The sequence below is a fragment of the Stegostoma tigrinum genome, chromosome 14 (genome assembly GCF_030684315.1).
Source record: "Stegostoma tigrinum isolate sSteTig4 chromosome 14, sSteTig4.hap1, whole genome shotgun sequence".
In the NCBI taxonomy this organism is placed as follows: Eukaryota; Metazoa; Chordata; class Chondrichthyes; order Orectolobiformes; family Stegostomatidae; genus Stegostoma; species Stegostoma tigrinum.
In genome coordinates, this window is record NC_081367.1 from 23,580,166 (window position 1) to 23,597,647 (window position 17,482).

At 38.6% G+C, this 17,482-nt stretch overlaps 1 protein-coding gene across 4 annotated transcripts in view; it reads left to right on the forward strand.

Moving 5' to 3' along the window:
• Positions 1–17,482, forward strand: part of sgpp2 (sphingosine-1-phosphate phosphatase 2) — a 55,776-nt gene that overhangs the window by 24,415 nt on the left and 13,879 nt on the right. For 3 of the 4 annotated variants that reach the window (XR_009446650.1, XM_048542775.2, XM_048542777.2), the window contains exons 3-4: positions 9,526–9,705; positions 16,661–16,750. Coding sequence is in view for 3 of the 4 variants with exons in the window: in XM_048542775.2 (XP_048398732.1) it covers positions 9,526–9,705; positions 16,661–16,750 (270 nt within the window). In the remaining variant the exon portion in view is untranslated. The remainder of the gene's footprint in view (positions 1–9,525; positions 9,706–16,660; positions 16,751–17,482) is intronic. The other variant, XM_048542776.2, reaches the window with a different exon arrangement.

A 17,482-nucleotide genomic window follows, 5' to 3' on the forward strand; every position in this document is an offset into this window, starting at 1 on the left:
TACACAAACAACAGTGACCTAAGGAGCAAATATAAAAATTGCTTCCAGCTCATAACTCCTATGATTCCATGTCGCTTGATGGAATTAGAGACAAAGATAATGCCGTTTCTTATCCTTTTGCACATATGGAGGCATGATGTTGGCCCAGTATTTCTGTGAAATTAAGATCTTTAAGCGAATCTACTTCACTGAAAGTAGGAATGACATTTGAGACTGACTCATCCAATCCAACTCCTGGTTACTAGCAATAGAACAGTACCTGCAGATGCCTGAAGTCAATATTATGGCATCTTTTCTTGTAATATATCCAGACAATGTGCATCCATTTTGAAGCTATTTGATTCCCAGAAGTTGATGGGATGGAGTCATGCTAGAATTGGTTACTGATATGTTTGATCTCAAAGAATACTGTGGGATAAGTTGGAATCTGTTCTTTTGAGAGCAGGTCAACCATTCAATCTATACAGAGATGCAATGTTATTTTGAAGAGAGCATTTGATATTTATTTGAAACGGAGGATATGTAAAATATCATGCAACTAAATTAGATTGAGGAAGCTCCATTTAACCAGCACCAGCATGGTCTCAATGGTAATTTCATGCCATAAATACTATAATAATTTTGTATTTGTGTGTTCCCTTATTATTTTGGTTAAGCACTTATCCTTGTGGTAGTACGGCTGCCATGTCTTATTAGTCTAATATGGAGAGGCTCTCTGGCATTTTCTCATCAACAGAGGATGAAATTGATTTTCCAAGGAGTTTTCTTTTGTGAGTTACAAATGTATTTCCCAGTTGTGATGTAATTTGTTTTTTGTGGCCACAAGGGTTCTACTTTCATTCAAAACTAAACATTTTTATTCACCCAAAGCAATAAATAAAAGGCAATCGAGAAAACAGCATCTTATGTCAAAGTTTACACTCCCATTTCTCTCAGCCCAATCGATAATATTTAATAGACATTTAATGCAAATATTTTAAAGCAGCAACATAAATTACAAGTGAGATTCAATGACTAAAATGAAACATTTTGTTTAAAGACAATGGGCTATTAGACTAGATGATGGAGCTGATTTTCTGTTATAGAAAATATAAAAATATGGCAGAACATAATCTATTTAAGCATATGTATATTTTTCAATAGGATCAGTGAACTGCTGCCTGCCAAGTTACAGAAGGCTGGGTGCTATTTACTCTATTCCTTTTTTTATGGAAATAAGAGTGTTGTTGCCATGGTCAGTCACATGATATTTAGTTAGAAGGTAAAAGTCAATACTCCCTTAGCTGCATAATTTCTGGTTCCATCTGGTTTTCTAGCCAAGTCCTAACCTCTAGACACTGTTCTCTCAAAGTCACACAGGCATAATGGACTTAACCCTTTGAATAACATCATTATTACTGCTCTTCCACTATTTCAAGCACAGTACTGTTTCTTATCAATCAATTCAAATATGACAACTAGACAGACATTTACTTTCAAAAACACTGCTCAGAATAACCACAGTTCTTTTGATTTGACTTTAATTGAGACAGATCAACATCACTCAAAAAGTTAATATTAAATCAACAAAATGGAGAAACTTCAGTTTTTCATTCACAATAATTCAATGTTATCTCTGAATATTTTCTGCATAATTTTAATAGCCTTTATTTACTTAAATACTACCTAAGACCTCACACCATGTCCTTAGGCCAGAAAAACCTTGTATTTCATAACTGGAAGCAATTTGATATTATTTTCCTTCTTCCATTAATCTTTCTTATCATTTGCTGACTTATCTTTTTCTCACTGTGTTCTACTCACAACTTTGTTATTTCTATACTTGACCACACTTCTGCACTCTTGGCTTTTCGCTCCCACTCCAGTCCCCGCACATTTGACATCATCTAAATTCTCAGTTGCCTGCATCTTATCTCACAGTACGACACGATCCATCATCACCCCGTCCTTTCTGAATTAATTCGGCACCAGGTCAAGTCATGACTTGATTTTTTAAACTCCTCCTTGTTTTGCAATCCCTCTGTGGCCCTGCCTTTCCATATTGCTGTAATCTGCTCTAAATAATCAACTCTCTGTAGTATCTGTACCCCTCTTAAATCTGATCTCTTACATATTTCCAATTATAGTTGCTCCAACTTTGACAGGAATGCCTTCAGTTGCTTGGATCCCCCATGTTCTAGAATTCCCTTCCTGCACCTTCTTGGTCTTTCTCCCTTGCTTGCCTCTGTAAAGAAACTGCTTCAAACCTACTTCTTTGATGAAACTTTTAGTCAACTGGCTTAATATACTCCTTATTTGCGTCAGAGTGATACTTTGTCTGCTGCTTATACCAGGCCGTGTGCACTATTGTTCGACATAGGATACAATTACTGCCAAGACCCTCTTCTTTTAGGGCATGGATCCAAAGGATCTGCTTGGTCGGGTGTGGTAGAGGAAAACCATATGCTATTCGGATGAGAGCCTGCTCTTGTATTAGACAAGATGTCATTTATTTAATATGAGCAAGCCTAAGTACAAGTTAAGCTGATATGATAGACATTTTTTTTCAGAGAATGTGAGGAGGGCCTGAATGGTAGTACTAACTCCTTTGCGATCCTAAGCTGTTTTCCACTAGGACCAAGTCACATCATCTCAGTGAGTAGAGTTTAAGACAGGCCTCAACATTAACCCTTTCTGACTGACTTTTTAAAAATGTTTCTTTGCATTAAAATACTTGACAAATATACATTATTGTTGTTTTGTGGATGCTTTAATTCTGCTTACAATCCGGGCATTAGAAACCTTGAACGAAAATATGTCAAAGTGTTGAGCAAGGAAACATCATGACTGTGACTTTCCTCATTTTCTGGTGCATAAGAACATGATGCTGAAGAATCTTTGCTCATACAATATAGCTGATTTGCAGGTCCATGAGGTAAAATATTTCCGGTACATTACTGTCTGTTGTAAGGACATTCATAGAGGAGGTCAATGTGGGGAATACTCTTGTGCTGCTGGCCTGAGTTCACTTTCCAGTTCTGGTTTTTTAAGTGACAGTCTGAGCAATGGGGTCTCAGATGCGAGAGACAGAGGTTAATGACCTGAGTCCACAAACTGCACTTTCCTAAAATTATTTCCTATAAAATCTTAAATAACTTTAAAATAAATAGGGAAGCAGTTAAACTAGATTGCCATTTTAGCATCTGCTTATACATTAGGATAACCAATTTTGTGGCAGTTATTCAGCATTGCAGACTTAAATGTCTGTAAATAAAATTTATACAAATACTTAAGCACTGAAGATGCAAAGGGAGAGGAGAAAACTTGTGGAATAACCACAAATAAGAGTCTAGTCAGAAGAAAGAACACATTCAATGCATATTCCTTCAGATGAAATTGAATATATCGAGTGGGAAAGAGAGATGTTACAGTGTTCAAAAACTGGTCTCTCTGTGATTAGATTTCTCTTTATTGAGCATATGTAGTAAGGGAGAAATGCAGTTACTTTGACAATCTGCTACAATGATTTTCACAGAATTTTAGATAATGCAAAATAGTCTAATGCATTTCATGTTGAATTTGAACTTTTTAAAATTCAATTCTCATTTTGTAAATTTATTCTTTTGTGGGATTTGGGCATTGCTGACTAACCAGCATGTACTGCCTATCCCAAGTTCCCCTCGAGAAGGTGGTGATGAGCTGCCTTCTCGGACCACTGCAGTTCCTGTGCTGTACATAGAACCACAATGCCATTAGGCAGGGAGTTCCAGGATTTTGACCCAGCGACGCTGAAGGAACGGTGATATATTTCCAAGTCAGGATGCTGACTGGTTTGGAGGGGAACTTGCAGGTAATTGTATTCCCATGTATCTGCTTCCCTTGTCCTTCTAAATTGAAGTAGTCACAGATTTGGAAGATGCTGTCTAAGGATCTTTGGTGAATTTCTGTAGTGCAACGTGTAGATAGTACACACTGCTGCTACTGAGAGTCGGTGGTGGAGGGATTGGATGCACCAGTCTAGTGGGCTGCTTTGTCCTGGATGGTGTCAAGCTGCTTGAGTGTTCTTGGAACTGCAACCATCCAGGCAAGTGGAGAGTATTCCAACCTACACCTGATTTGTGCCTTGTAGGTGGTAGAAAGGCTTTGGGGAGTCAAGTATTTTATTTTCTCATGTATATGTCCACCAACAACACAATTATCTTGTGCACCATGATTAAGAGGAAAACTGCTCATAGAAACCTAGAAAATAGGAGCAAGATTATGCCCTTCAAGCTTGTTCCACTATTCTTTACGATCATCGCTCATCAACCAAATCAGTACCTTATTCCCACTTTCTCCCATAATCTTTGAACACTTTAGCCCCAACTTTATCTAACTCGAAAGCATTCAATGTTTTGAGTTTGATTAGTTTCCACGGCTGAGAATTCTGCAGACTCACCACTCTTAGGGTGAAGAAATTTCTCTTCATCTCAGTCCTTACTGGCCTATCTGATATCCTTAGACTGTGATCCCTGGTTATGGACTCTTCAGTCACCAGGAATATCCACTTTAGTCCGATTACAATTTCATTGTTTTCTATAAGATCCCTCTCCTTCTAAATTTGAATAATTAAATCTGTCTGTCTCTCTTTAAACATCAGTCTGTCTTTTTACATCAGTAGTATGATGCCAGGAATCAGTCCAGCAAACCTTCAGTGCACTCCATCCATTGCCAGAAAGTATTTCCTCAGATAAGAAGACCAAAACTGCCTACAGTACTCCTGGTATGGTCTCACCAAGGCCCTGTACAATTGAGCAAGACACTCCTGCTCCTGTACTCGAATCCTGTTGTTACAATGGCCTACATACTATCTGCCTTCTTCACTATCTGCTATACCCACATGTACAAGAGCACACAGGTCTCACTGAACATCCCCCTCTCCCAACATGTCACCATTCAGAAAATAATCTGTTTTGGTGTTATGCTATCAAAATCAATAATCGCACATGCACCCACGATATACTTCAGCTGCCATGGATTTAACCGAGTTGTTGAAGTTACATGAGGTTGTGCTATAACATGTGTTCTAGAAATGCAAATTTTCTACAATGCAGCTGACAAATAAGGGAACGCCATTTCTAAAATGCAAACTTGTGTTGGCTATAACATGATTACATCGATTCCAACCTCTCTCCTTCAACCCATGATCCAGGCTACAATAGCAGCTTTTAAAGCTTATTATTTTAGGCACACATTTGAGAGGTTGTTTGCAGTCACTGAGGGGGAAAGGACAGTGTTCTTCAATTCTGGAAGAGCTTTAACATCAAGAATGCAACTGACAATATTGCGGAGGCCTGGGATGATGTCAGTAAAGACTGCCTGCAAGCGAAAGCTTCTCCCAGATTTTTTTCAAGATTGTAAAACCTTTGATCCACCAGATGAGCTCCCAAGAATCAAAGAACATATTGATCTTGCAAAGCAAGTTGGACTTGAAGGAGTGGAGAGTGAGGATATTGAAGAGTTGCTTGAGTCCCACTGTCAAGATCTCGCTACAGCCGATCTACAACAACATGTTGCTGACGGTGTGGTGGAAGCTGGAGATGAAGAAGATCAAATCCAGGATGCAACACCATGAGATCTTTCCGCTTTGGTTATGCATTCTATTCTGGGGGAAATTGCGAAGCAGTTGTAGCTCTTAGAGGTAAACAATTACAATGCAGAATGCAGCAGGGTTGCAGTTTGTGGAATAAAATCGTATTTGGCACCTGATGAACAGCTTCTTCATGAAAGAAGAAGAAAGGGCAAAGCAACAAAAACTGGATATCTTTTTTAAGCCAATCCCTACACAACAATCAGAAGACAATGAACCCCAGGCATCCACTTCTGGATTAATTCTTTTTCGCCCTTACCCTGCAACCACAACTGCACCTGAAGGTGATGACGATGATGACAATGACAATCCTCCACCCCTGCATTAACAACAAAGCAACCTCAAAGCCTCCTCCCCCATCAAGTCATTTTGACATTTTTTTTCAAGACAAGGTATTAAATTTACTTTTATTTCATTATTAGATATTAATTAAATATTTATTCACACTGTGCTATGCTTGGTGATAGGCTTTCTGATGACCTTTGAGCAATTTTGAGTGATCTTTTTTGGTGCTCTGCCCCTAACCCTGCTTTTCCTATAGGCCCTGTTACTTCTATAACATGAATTTCTATAACACAATGTTGCACCGAAATGCAACTACTGCATTATAGCCAAACCGTCTGTATTTGAAAAATTAATATCTGCTGTGCTTAAAGGAGACCCTGCTGATGCATTATGCTTGGACTTTGGGACATATTTGATAAGGCCCCAGGCTACTGCAGAAAGAAAAGATTCATGGTGTAACAAATTACATATCAGCCAAAATAGAAGATTAGATGGCTGAATGGCTGGCAGAAAATACAGCATTCATAAATGGGTCTTTGATAGGCAGGATGAGATAAGTAAAGTCCCATAGGGATCGGCTGGGCCTCAACAAATGCAATTTAGATCAATGACTTAGGGCAGCAAAGGCAGGGTGGCTAAATTTGCTGATGACGCCACGAAAGGTAGGAAAGGGTTTTGGTTAAGAAGACATACGGAAGTTGTAGACTGACATAGATAGGTTGAGTGATTGGGCAAAAATCTGGCAGATGGAATATAATATGGGAAAATATGAATTGTTAAGACTTCTTAATAATGAATTCCAACATTTTCCACTAACTCCTTTAGTTTCCTGATTCATCGCTGTCTTTTTTCTTGAGTAGCAGTGGTTCATTTGCTAACCACTAATCTGCTGGAACCATTCAGAATGTAAGGAATTTTGGAAGATTGTAACCAGTACATTCACTATCTCAGCAGCTTTCTCTTTTAGAATCCCATGAAGTGTGGTTTCATGTCCTGGGGACTGTTAGACTTCAATTCCTTAATTTCTCAATGGTGGAAATTGTAGCATTTTATTTCCCATTCTAGCCTGAGCCAGCGAGAATAATTCTGGTATCCCTCACACATTCCAACTTAAATCCATGATCAAATATGAAATCTTTCCAATATTTAAACCTCAGGGCTATATGGGGTCTTATTTTACCAGTGAGTCACCAAAATAACTCAAATAATAGCTTCCTGACCAATATTTATCCATCAATCAACTAAAAGTATTTATGTTTATAATATCACCTTGATGCCTGCAGAGCAATGTTCTGTTCAAACTGCCTGTTGCATTTCTTACATTACAACTGCTTCAACAATTTCAAAGTACTTTACTGGATGCCAAGAGCTTTGGGATGCCTGAGAAGCAGAGGGTTGTCCAATGAGGAGAGATGGAGTAGAACGAGCCAACACTTCCTGCAATAGTCTCATTGAAATATGCCAGTTGATGTGCTGTATGTAAACTTCCAAAACAGATTTAACAAAGTGCCATACAACAGACTTGTAAGCAAAGTTAGAACTGGTGGAAGGACAGTCAAGTTATAACAGATACAAAACTGGTTGGCCCATAGAAAACAAATAGTAATGGTTAACAAGGTGTAGAACTGGATGAACGTAGCAGGCCAAGCAGCATCAGTGGAGCAGGCAAGCTGACGTTTCAGGCCTAGACCCTTCTTCAGAAATGGGGGAGGGGAAGGGGGATCTGAAATAAATAGGGAGGGGGGGAGGTGGATAGAAGATGCATAGAGGAGAAGATAGGTGGAGAGGAGACAGACTGGTCAAAGAGGCGGGGCTGCAGCCAGTAAAGGTGAGTGTAGGTGGGGAGGTAGGGAGGAGATAAGTCAATCCAGGGAGGACGGACAGGTCAAGGGGGCAGGATGAGATTAGTAGGTAGAAGATGGGGGCGAGGCTTGAGGTGAGAGGAGGAGATAGGTGGGAGGAAGGACAGGTTAGGGAGGCGGAGATGAGCTGGACTGGCTTTGGGATGCGGTAGGGGGAGGGGAGATTTTAAAGCTGGTGAAGTCCACATTGATACCATTTGGCAGCAGGGTTCCCAAGCGGAATATGAGTTGCTGTTCCTGCAACCTTCGGGGTAACATCAATGGTTAACATTTGTTTTTCAGAATGGAGGATGGTTTATAGCAGTGTTCCTCACAGTAATCAGTGTCAGAACTCCTGATCTTCCTGATATATTTCAAAGTTTATGGATGATGCAAAGCTTTGAAGTATTGCAAAGCATGGGGACAACAGTGAGCAGACAATTGCCAGTTTAAATTTAATGAAGAAAACTGTGAAGTGGTTCATTTTGGTATGAAGGACATAGAAGGATAACACAAAATAAGGGGTACAACTTTGAAAAATTTGCAGGAGTAGAAGGATTGGACGCACATATGCATACATCATGGAAGACGGTAAGGTAGATTGAGAGGGCAATTAATAAAAGATATGGTAAATTGAGTCTTATCAATAGGGGCATTAAGTACATATGTACTTAAATAAACCTGTACAGAACACTGGTCCAATCTTAACGGGAGTATTATGTACAGTTCTGAACAATACATTTTAGAATGAATGTTAACATATTAGAAAAAATAAAACCAAATTCACAAAAATGTTTCCAGGAACAAGAAACTTCAGTTATGTAGAAAGACTGGAGAAGCTGGGATTGTTCTCCCTGTAGAAGAGTAAGCCAAGAGAAAATTTAAAATCATGAGGAACCATAACAGAATAGACAAGGAGAAACTGTTCCCATCAGTGAAAGGATCGAAAATCTGAGGGCACAACCATAAGTAAAAGAAGCAATGATGATAAGCGGAAAAAAAATTCATAGTACAGTGAATCGTTAGGATCTGGAATGTGCTGCCCAATAGTGTGGTAGAGGTAGGATTTATTGAGCCTTTTCAAAGAAATTTGGTTCATTCTCAGGAAAGAAAAAGAAAACGCAAGGCTGCAGGTGAAAAACAAAACAGTGAGCTTTAGTAAATTGCTTCTTTAGAGGGCTAGCACCAGCATGGTGGGCCCAATAGCCTCTTGTGTTGTAGTCACCTATGATTCTAAATGACTCTGAGAGAGTTTTACAGAGTATATATTGTGAGGGTATTTCCTTTGGCTGGTGAGTTTGGAACTAAGAAGTATAGTTTTATGATAAACGGTCAGTCATTTAAAACTGAGGTGAAAAAAAGTTTCCTCACTCACATGGTTGTGAATTTTTTGAATTCTATAGCCCAGAATACTGAGGATACTTAATCATTGAGCACATTCAAAGTTGAAGTTGAGAGGTTTTGAACTCCAAGGGATTTAAGGGATTTGGGAATTAGATCGAGAGTAGAATTGAGGCCAAATATTAGCTATGATCTTATTAAATGACAGGGTAAGCTCAAGGGGCTGTATGTACACCAGTTCGTATTTTCTTATGTCCTGAGGTTAAGAAAGGCATTATATGAACACAATTTCTTCCTGTCAGATATCTTTTAATAAATAATTATACAAAATTAAAAATTAATAAGTTCTAAAATGAAGTAAAGCAGGAAGAAATATTCAGAAAATAATGGAATTGTGCAATGTACCTCCGTCAACAACTGTCTCTAACCATTTTGTAATTGTTTTGACAGATTGTTATGTATTTGGGGCAAGCCTCCAAAGACATCATTAAGTGGCCTCGTCCATTATCCCCACCAGTTGTAAAGTTGGAAACAAGAGTTGATGCAGAGTATGGTATGCCATCAACACATGCCATGGCAGCAACTGCTATCTCCTTTACATTCCTTGTCGCTACAATGTACAGATACAAGGTAGGAATTTTATATTCTCTTCTTGACAGGGGCTCCCAAATGTAAAACCACAATGTGCAGCTTTGAAATCAGTTACAGGTATCCTTCCACATTAAAAAGATTTCTGCCCAAATTGTTAATGCCTATCTACTTCAATAACTTACTCATGAAATATGGATAGATTGCAGAAATACATTCTGAATTTCACAAAAGTTAGCAGCTTTCAATTCACAGCATGTACTGACATTTGTCGTCAAACAGACATAGTGGGATCGTTTCTCAGCCTTTGAGACGATTTCATAACAGGAACAGCAGGCTCTAGAACAGTTACAATGGCACTCAAGAATTATTAATAAGTGACAAAATAATCTGAATCAGCGCAGATATTGTTTTTACTAATCATTTCTATCTTGTACTTTTTAAATTAGTAACCCTGCACCCAACTAAACTTTCTTCACCTAATATTCTTTCAAAAAGTTTTAGTTGATGTTACCTAACATATTTTTGCTGATTTTCTCTTCTCATCTCCCTCAGTAACTCTGTGGGAGGAAAGTTTCATTGAGGAAAAGAAGGTAGAAATTTAGTGCCTGCTCATGTCTTCTGTTTCTGTTCCTATAATATCATTTTCCTTGGACTCAACCATTTAAATATGTATTTCTGGTATCTAAGAACAATTTCCACTTTGTTTTACCATGTTGTCTTTCTTCCCTTATAATATTGCACCAGATTCTTCTTTTTCCCTCCTTATTGGGTTGCTTTCATATTCCATGTTCAACACCACACAACTTTTCACCTTTTTGTTACAAATATAACAGCAATCCTGAAGAGAAATAATATTGGACTCAAGACATGAACTCTCATTCTTTGTCCACAAATGCTGCGACGCTTGCTTCATTTCTGCAACACCTTCTGTGTTTATTTCAGATCCCCAGCATCCACGGTATTTTGCTTTCTGAATTCTGTCCAACAACAAGTTTTGGAATCTTAGTTGTGAAAGTTTCAAGGGGGCGCGAATACAAGGCTGTGTGGCCAGGTTGTCTTACTGGTAAAATGTTGAAAGATGTTCGTAGTTTGAAATAATGACCAGGGCAAATGAGCTGATAACCTTGTAGAGAAGCCATTCGACTCCAAGTTTCACAGGGAGATGTTAGGCGTGTCAAATTTTACACATTGTTACATTTCAAACTGTTTACTTAATTTAAAAATAGAATTATATTACAAATCCAGAGGATAATGAATCAGCATTTCTACCTGGATGTAAGGTACTTGGGATTCACATTGTCCTGGAGGTAATCTTTGAAAGGAGAACAGGCAATGCAAAATCATTGTAGGATCAACTTACAGAGCTTCCTCTTTAGATGTCCCTATATTTCACAGACAGGGCAGCCTGAAAACATCTGAGAAACAGAATAGGGATAAAGTTAGCCAGTCTATTATCCACCCTATAGAATGCAAGTGGGAGTTCATATGAATTTGAAAATATAACGTTTATGAGAATTTAAAGAAGACTGGAAGAATAAAGTTAACTTTGGCTAGAGAGAAGAATCTCCATGGTAACACTCACCAGGAAAATCATTTTGGGGTTTGGAAGCTATCTGGCTAGAAAAGAAAAAAGAAGCAAGTCATTAGGATCAAAAAATAGTTTTGAATTATTTCCAGGAGAACAAGTGTTCACTGAGGGACAAAGTATAGCATAAGCTTAACTAGGGATCTTTGGTCATTTTAAAAATTAAATTGTGGACTCATTTCTGAGTCTAGTGGTTACACTGGCTATAAAAGTAGTTGTAATCAATGTTATTTGGACACTGTATGTTATTGTAATAGTTTTAAAACTAAATCTTGCTGTTTAGCCCAGTCAATTATACAGTCATAGAGATGTACAGCATGGAAACAGACCTTTTAGTCCAACTCGTCCATTCCAATTAGTTATCCTAAATTCATCTAGTCCCATTTGCCAGCATTTGGCCCATATCTTGCTAAACCCTTCCTATTCGTAAACCCATCCAGATACCTTTTAAATTTTGTAACTGTACCAGTCTCCACCACTTCCTCTGGCAGTTCATTCCATACACACACTGCCCTGTGGATGAAAATCTTGCCCCACAGGTCCCTTCTAAATCTTTCCCCTCTCACATTAAACCTATTCAGTCTACGTTTGGACTTCAGTGCCCTGGGGAAAAGACCTTAACTATTCACCCAATCCATGCACCTCATGATTTATAAACCTCTTTAAGATCACCCCTCAGCTTCTGATGCTCCAGGGAAAATAGCCCCAGACTATTCAGCTTCTCCCTATAGCTCAAACCCTCAAATCCTGGCAACATTCTTGTAAATCTTTTCTGAACCCTTTCAAGTATAACAATATCTTTCCTAGCAAGGAGACCAGAATTGCATGTCGGTTTCCAAAAGTGGCCTAACCAATGTCCTTACAGCTGCAACATGACTTCTCAACTCCTATACTCAATGCACTGACCAATGAAGGCGAGCATACCAAACATCTTCTTCACCACTCTGTGTACCTGCGACTCCAGTTTCAAGAAACCATGAAGCTGCATCCTAAGGCCTCCTTGTTCAGCAACACTCCTAAGGACCTTACCATTAAATGTATAAATCCTCTCTGTGCCAATAGCCTGGGTTGTTTCTGCCTTGGCCAGCTGTACAACTACCTCAGTGGGGCCTTCACCAGATTGTGCCACCTCATGCTTTACCATGCCAGTTCCCCCACGTTGTTAAGATCTGTACAGGGAGCAGCCTTGCTAATACTTCCTTTGCATCATTTTTAATCTTGTCTTCAAAGATTGAGGAATGGGGCTTCTGGCAGAGTCAAATGTTTTGATGATGAGGTTGAGGTCAGGCATTCAGAACCTACTAGATAGGAGCGAAAGTATTATGGCCAATGGTTAAAAGAGCTTCCAATGATTGACAGTGATAAGGAGATCAGTAGTGACATTCAGAATAGTAAATTATCTCCTTGAAGTCGGTGAGGAGCCTAATGCCCAGCATGCCTCCACCCATCCTGACTCTCACTGACTTGGTACCCCCTGCCTTCTTTCTCAATGAAAAACAGGGTGGGATGATTGAGATGACACTGGGTGGCATGGCAATCAGTGCTGGTGCTTGTAGAGGAAAGATGTTACAGCCCTGAAGTACTGGAGACATCATAGAGAACATGAATATAGTGTGGGAAACTGAGAGGGGAGACCATGTGAGGGAAGTTGTTGTGGGCAATAGCAAGAGTGGTAGAGCATTACCCTTGCTTGGAGCTATGTGCACAGGCATTGATAGAGTGAGTGTGAAGTAGCAGAGAGATTGTGGCACTTACTGTGGATGAGCAGAAAGACTTTTGTTAGCTGGAGACAGCACTGCCCCAGGCAGTGACCCTGTACCTGGCTGGAAGGGTCTAGTGGTGCAGCCTCCTGTGAGAAGAGGACAGCCCTCTTCTGCACCAGCAGGATCTTCAGGTCCCTTTTGAAGATTTATGATGCTGTCTTCCCCTTGTCCAACATCTTCTGGGCACATCGGCCATTGATCAGGGCAGCTTCGGAATGCCAGTGCATATCCAGGTGCAGTATTGAGTTTCGGTGCAGATGCGGGTGATAGCTTTCTTTTTGCAGGTATCTGTAGAGCGAGGAATTATTGCAGGAAGGTCATGTGGTAAGATTGGGCAAATATTGGATGTGACATGCCCCATAGGGTGAGGCAAGTTTGGTAAGACAGGCCAAGAAAACTCACTAGACATCGTGGCCACGAAGCCTTCCAAAAAACTCAACACAGCTTGAATTTAGCCAAAACAAAGTAAGATTCAGCCCGCTGACTATTACTTATTACACTAAATCTAATTAGACTTTGGGCAAAATATGATTCTTGGTATAGACGCTTTGCATATCATGTAACAATGGCAGTTTTTGCTTTGTGTGTAGCACTTTTTTCTCTGAGTCACAAACTTCCAGTTTCAAGTGTCGCGTCTGAATTTGAACACAAAATCAAAGCTTACATCCAGTCCATTGCAGACCTGAAGGTGTTCAGAGGCATTATCTTGAGACAAGATATTAAATTGAGTTCCATCTAACACTATGTCAAAGAAATTCTTCCAAGTGTCTTAAAATTCATCGTTAATTCACAAAAACAAATCATCATTGCATTTTTTTGTGGAATTTCGCTTTGTGTAAATTGGCTGCAATGTTTCCATCAAATAGCAATTACATTTCAGAAGTCCCCTTTGGTGGTAAAAATGAAATGTCTGCTGGTCATGAATAGCAATATATAAATGCCAGTCTTCTGAAAAGATAATGAAAAGATAACACAGCCATTGTATGCTGAATTAGTCAATTTTATCTAGATTTTTTTCAAAACTACAATATTTCTGAGTTGCGCTATATATAAAACACCTATCCCAAACTTAATCATGAAATTGTGTCTAAATGAAAAGCAGCAACTGTCAATCAATTTTCTAAGTAAAATAGAATTGATTGCATTCGTCCTTTGACACATCATTGTAACATGTGGAAATTTGTGAAAATTGGCACGGGACTTAAACAATGACTCGCACGTTCTAAGGTCATTCATCAATTTATTCACATCCACATCTGCAATAAGACTACTTTGTGGCAGTGTTTACTCTATGATCTCAAAATGTAAATGTAATGAACATGAAGGATCAGTTCTGATTCCACTACTTTTGGTCATTTATTTAAATGATTTGGATGTGAATTTAGGAGGTATGGTTAAAAATTTGCAGATGACACCAAAATTGGAGGTGTAGTGAAGACAATTATCTCATGGTATAATAGGATCTTGACCGCATGGGCCAATGGGTCAAGAGGTGGCAGATGGAGCTTAATTTCAATAAATGTGAGATGTTGCATTTTGGCTAGGCAAACCAAGGCAGAACTTATACAGTTAATGGTAGAGCCCTGGGGCATGATGTTGAACACAGAGACCGAGGGGTGCAGGTGCATAGTTCCATGAAAGCTGAGTTGCGGGTAGACAGGATGATGAAGAAGGTGTTTGGCACACTTGCCTTCATTGGTCAGAACATTGAGTATAAGAATTAGTTTGTACAGGACATTGGAGAGGCCACTTTTACAATATTGCGTACAATTCTGATCGCCCTTCTATAGGAAAGCTATTGTTAAACTTGAGAGGATTCAGAAAAGATTTACAAGTATGTTGCTGGAATTGGAGAGTTTGAGCTATAGGGGAACTGAACATGCCGGAGATTTTTTTCCCTGGAACGTCAGAAACTGAGGGGTGACCTGATGGAGGTTTATAAAATCACCGCAGGCATGAATAGGGTGAATAACTAAGTTCTTTTTTCCCTTGGATGAGGAATCCAAAATTGGAAAAGGAAGGTTTGAAGTGAGTGGGGAAAGATTTAGTAAGGACCTGAGGGGTAACTTTTTCACACAGAGGGTGGTACGCATATGGAACAAGCTACTAGAAGAAGTTTTGGGGCAAGTGCAATTGCAAAATTTAAAAGGTATCTAGATGGGTTAGACGAATAGCAAGGGTTGACAGGGATATGGGCCAAATGCTGGCAAATGCGACTATTTCAGATTGGTTTTTGCTGATGAGTTTCCACAGTCTTGGTTTCCGTGCTGTGTGACCCTATGACTAGTTGGAAAGATAACTTGAAAATAGTTCTTATTAAAGAACTAGAAACTCAGAATGATGATTCATTGTCTGTACATTAGAATTTAACATATTGCTTTATTACAACTTCCAGACAGAAAATATATGCATTTAATAGCAGAATTGCCACTTTAGTTGTTTTATTTCTTAATTCCATTACAGTAATTTTGTAAATATTTATAAGCAGCTAAGATGGATTTAAAGCCCTGTAGTTCATTCTTGTTAATTGTGCCTGCTGAATAAAAACAACAAGAAAATGTAGTAATAGCATTACAATGTCTCCATCAGCATATGATCATTAGAGAGTCGCATAAAACAATACTGAAACTTCATGAAGAAACCATATAATATTATTCTTTGCTCACGTTAAAACACAAGTCAATCTTCTTGAACCTAGTCCAATAAATCTGTACCCAATATCTTTATCAGTACTTAAGAAACAGATAAGCAGTCAATTTAATCAACTTGTTTTGTTTAACCACATGAATGTGCCAAATAGTTGTTTTCTAACTCAGTATCTGATGGCAGTTGAGTGCCAAGTTTGCACAGTTATGAGATTAATCCAATTAAATACTCACCATAAGTTATTTATTGTCTGTGCTGGGTATATTTGCAGAAAATTTAAGATCGCTCTATCTGTGGAAATAACAACAAAAGAAGCAACACTTTGTCAGAAGAAGCAGAATCATATGGGGAATTTATTGGTTATGTCATGCTGGGACTCAACACAAAAATAGTGTGTATATGCCACTCAGGGACCAAAATAATTGTATAAATATTTTTATTCCATTTTTGTTCTCCTTGGATAAAGTTCCCAAGCCATTCCCTATGAGGTTCTTGAAATGGCCAACTGCTAGCGTCACCCATACAGCTTCATTCACTTATTGAGAAATTTTTGCAAAGGATGTCTTCCGTATTTGTCAAATTCAGTTGTATGTCCGATTCTTATTAATCTATGGCATAGTGCTTACTTCCGTTATTCAAAAAACTTCAATTATCTAAATGACACTTTTTTTAAAATCAACAATTTTCTGCCCATTGTAATTCCAACAGCTATGTTCTCGTTTCCTTTACAGACAGTTAAAAACTGACATTGTATGTATTAATTTATGTTGTCAAGACACGTTAATTTGTTTTTACACTTAAATTTTTATTTTGCAGTAATTTAATAACATTAGGGACTGTCTTTTAAATACATTGGACCTGACATACAGTTATTAACAATACAATACTTCTGTAAAACTGGAAGAGCACGCCTATATTTTAATGAATCCTCTCTGTGAAACATGCTGTTCTGAATAATTAATCTATCCATTAATAGAGATTTGATGTGCCTGATTTACAGTATTCAGTTGCATTAGGACTAATGGCATCTACGGTGCTGTCTGCGCTGGTCTCACTCAGCAGGCTCTACACAGGAATGCACACTGTGCTGGTAAGACACAAATTCCCTTTATTGCCATGGTAGCTCTTGTATTATGAAAAATAACTAACAAAATCACAGAGGACAAAAAGATGATATTATATGTCAAAGGACTAAAAACAAATTGAAAATAAGATAATTATTTTTTCAACTGGCACAGTAATTAAACTTGAAATTGAACCTTTTCAAGTCTCGGCACACTCTGTCATCAATATCAAGAGAGGATTGGCAGGCAGGGTCTCTTTCCTCTTGAAGAAAGAAAGCTGAGGCATTTAAATTATGAAAGGTTTTCATAGAGTGGGAACAGAAAAAGGAACAAGTGGCCATTAATGTAAGATAGTCACCATGAAATCCAATAGGAATCCAGAAGAAATTGCTTAGTGGCAAAATGAACGGTAAGAATGTAGAACAGCCTCCCACAAGAAGTGGTTAAAGTGATTAATTGATGAAGCTAAGGAAAGCTTGTGAGGGAGAAGTAAGCTGAGGTTTATGATTACAGACTTAAATGAGGAAAGATGGACATATGTTCAAATGAGGCATAAAAACCAGGCAGCATGGCCAATGCTCATGAAATAAAATAAGGCATAATTCAACAGTGGGAGGAATGTAGTGGAGTGTGAGGAGTGAATGCTGTTGACCGTAAGAGCACAGGATATTTCTGATTAATATGACAATGGGAGGGCTGCTGGTGAGTGTAAATTTGATTGTGGGGTGTTCCTGGTAACAGTAAGAGCTGAGTTAAGG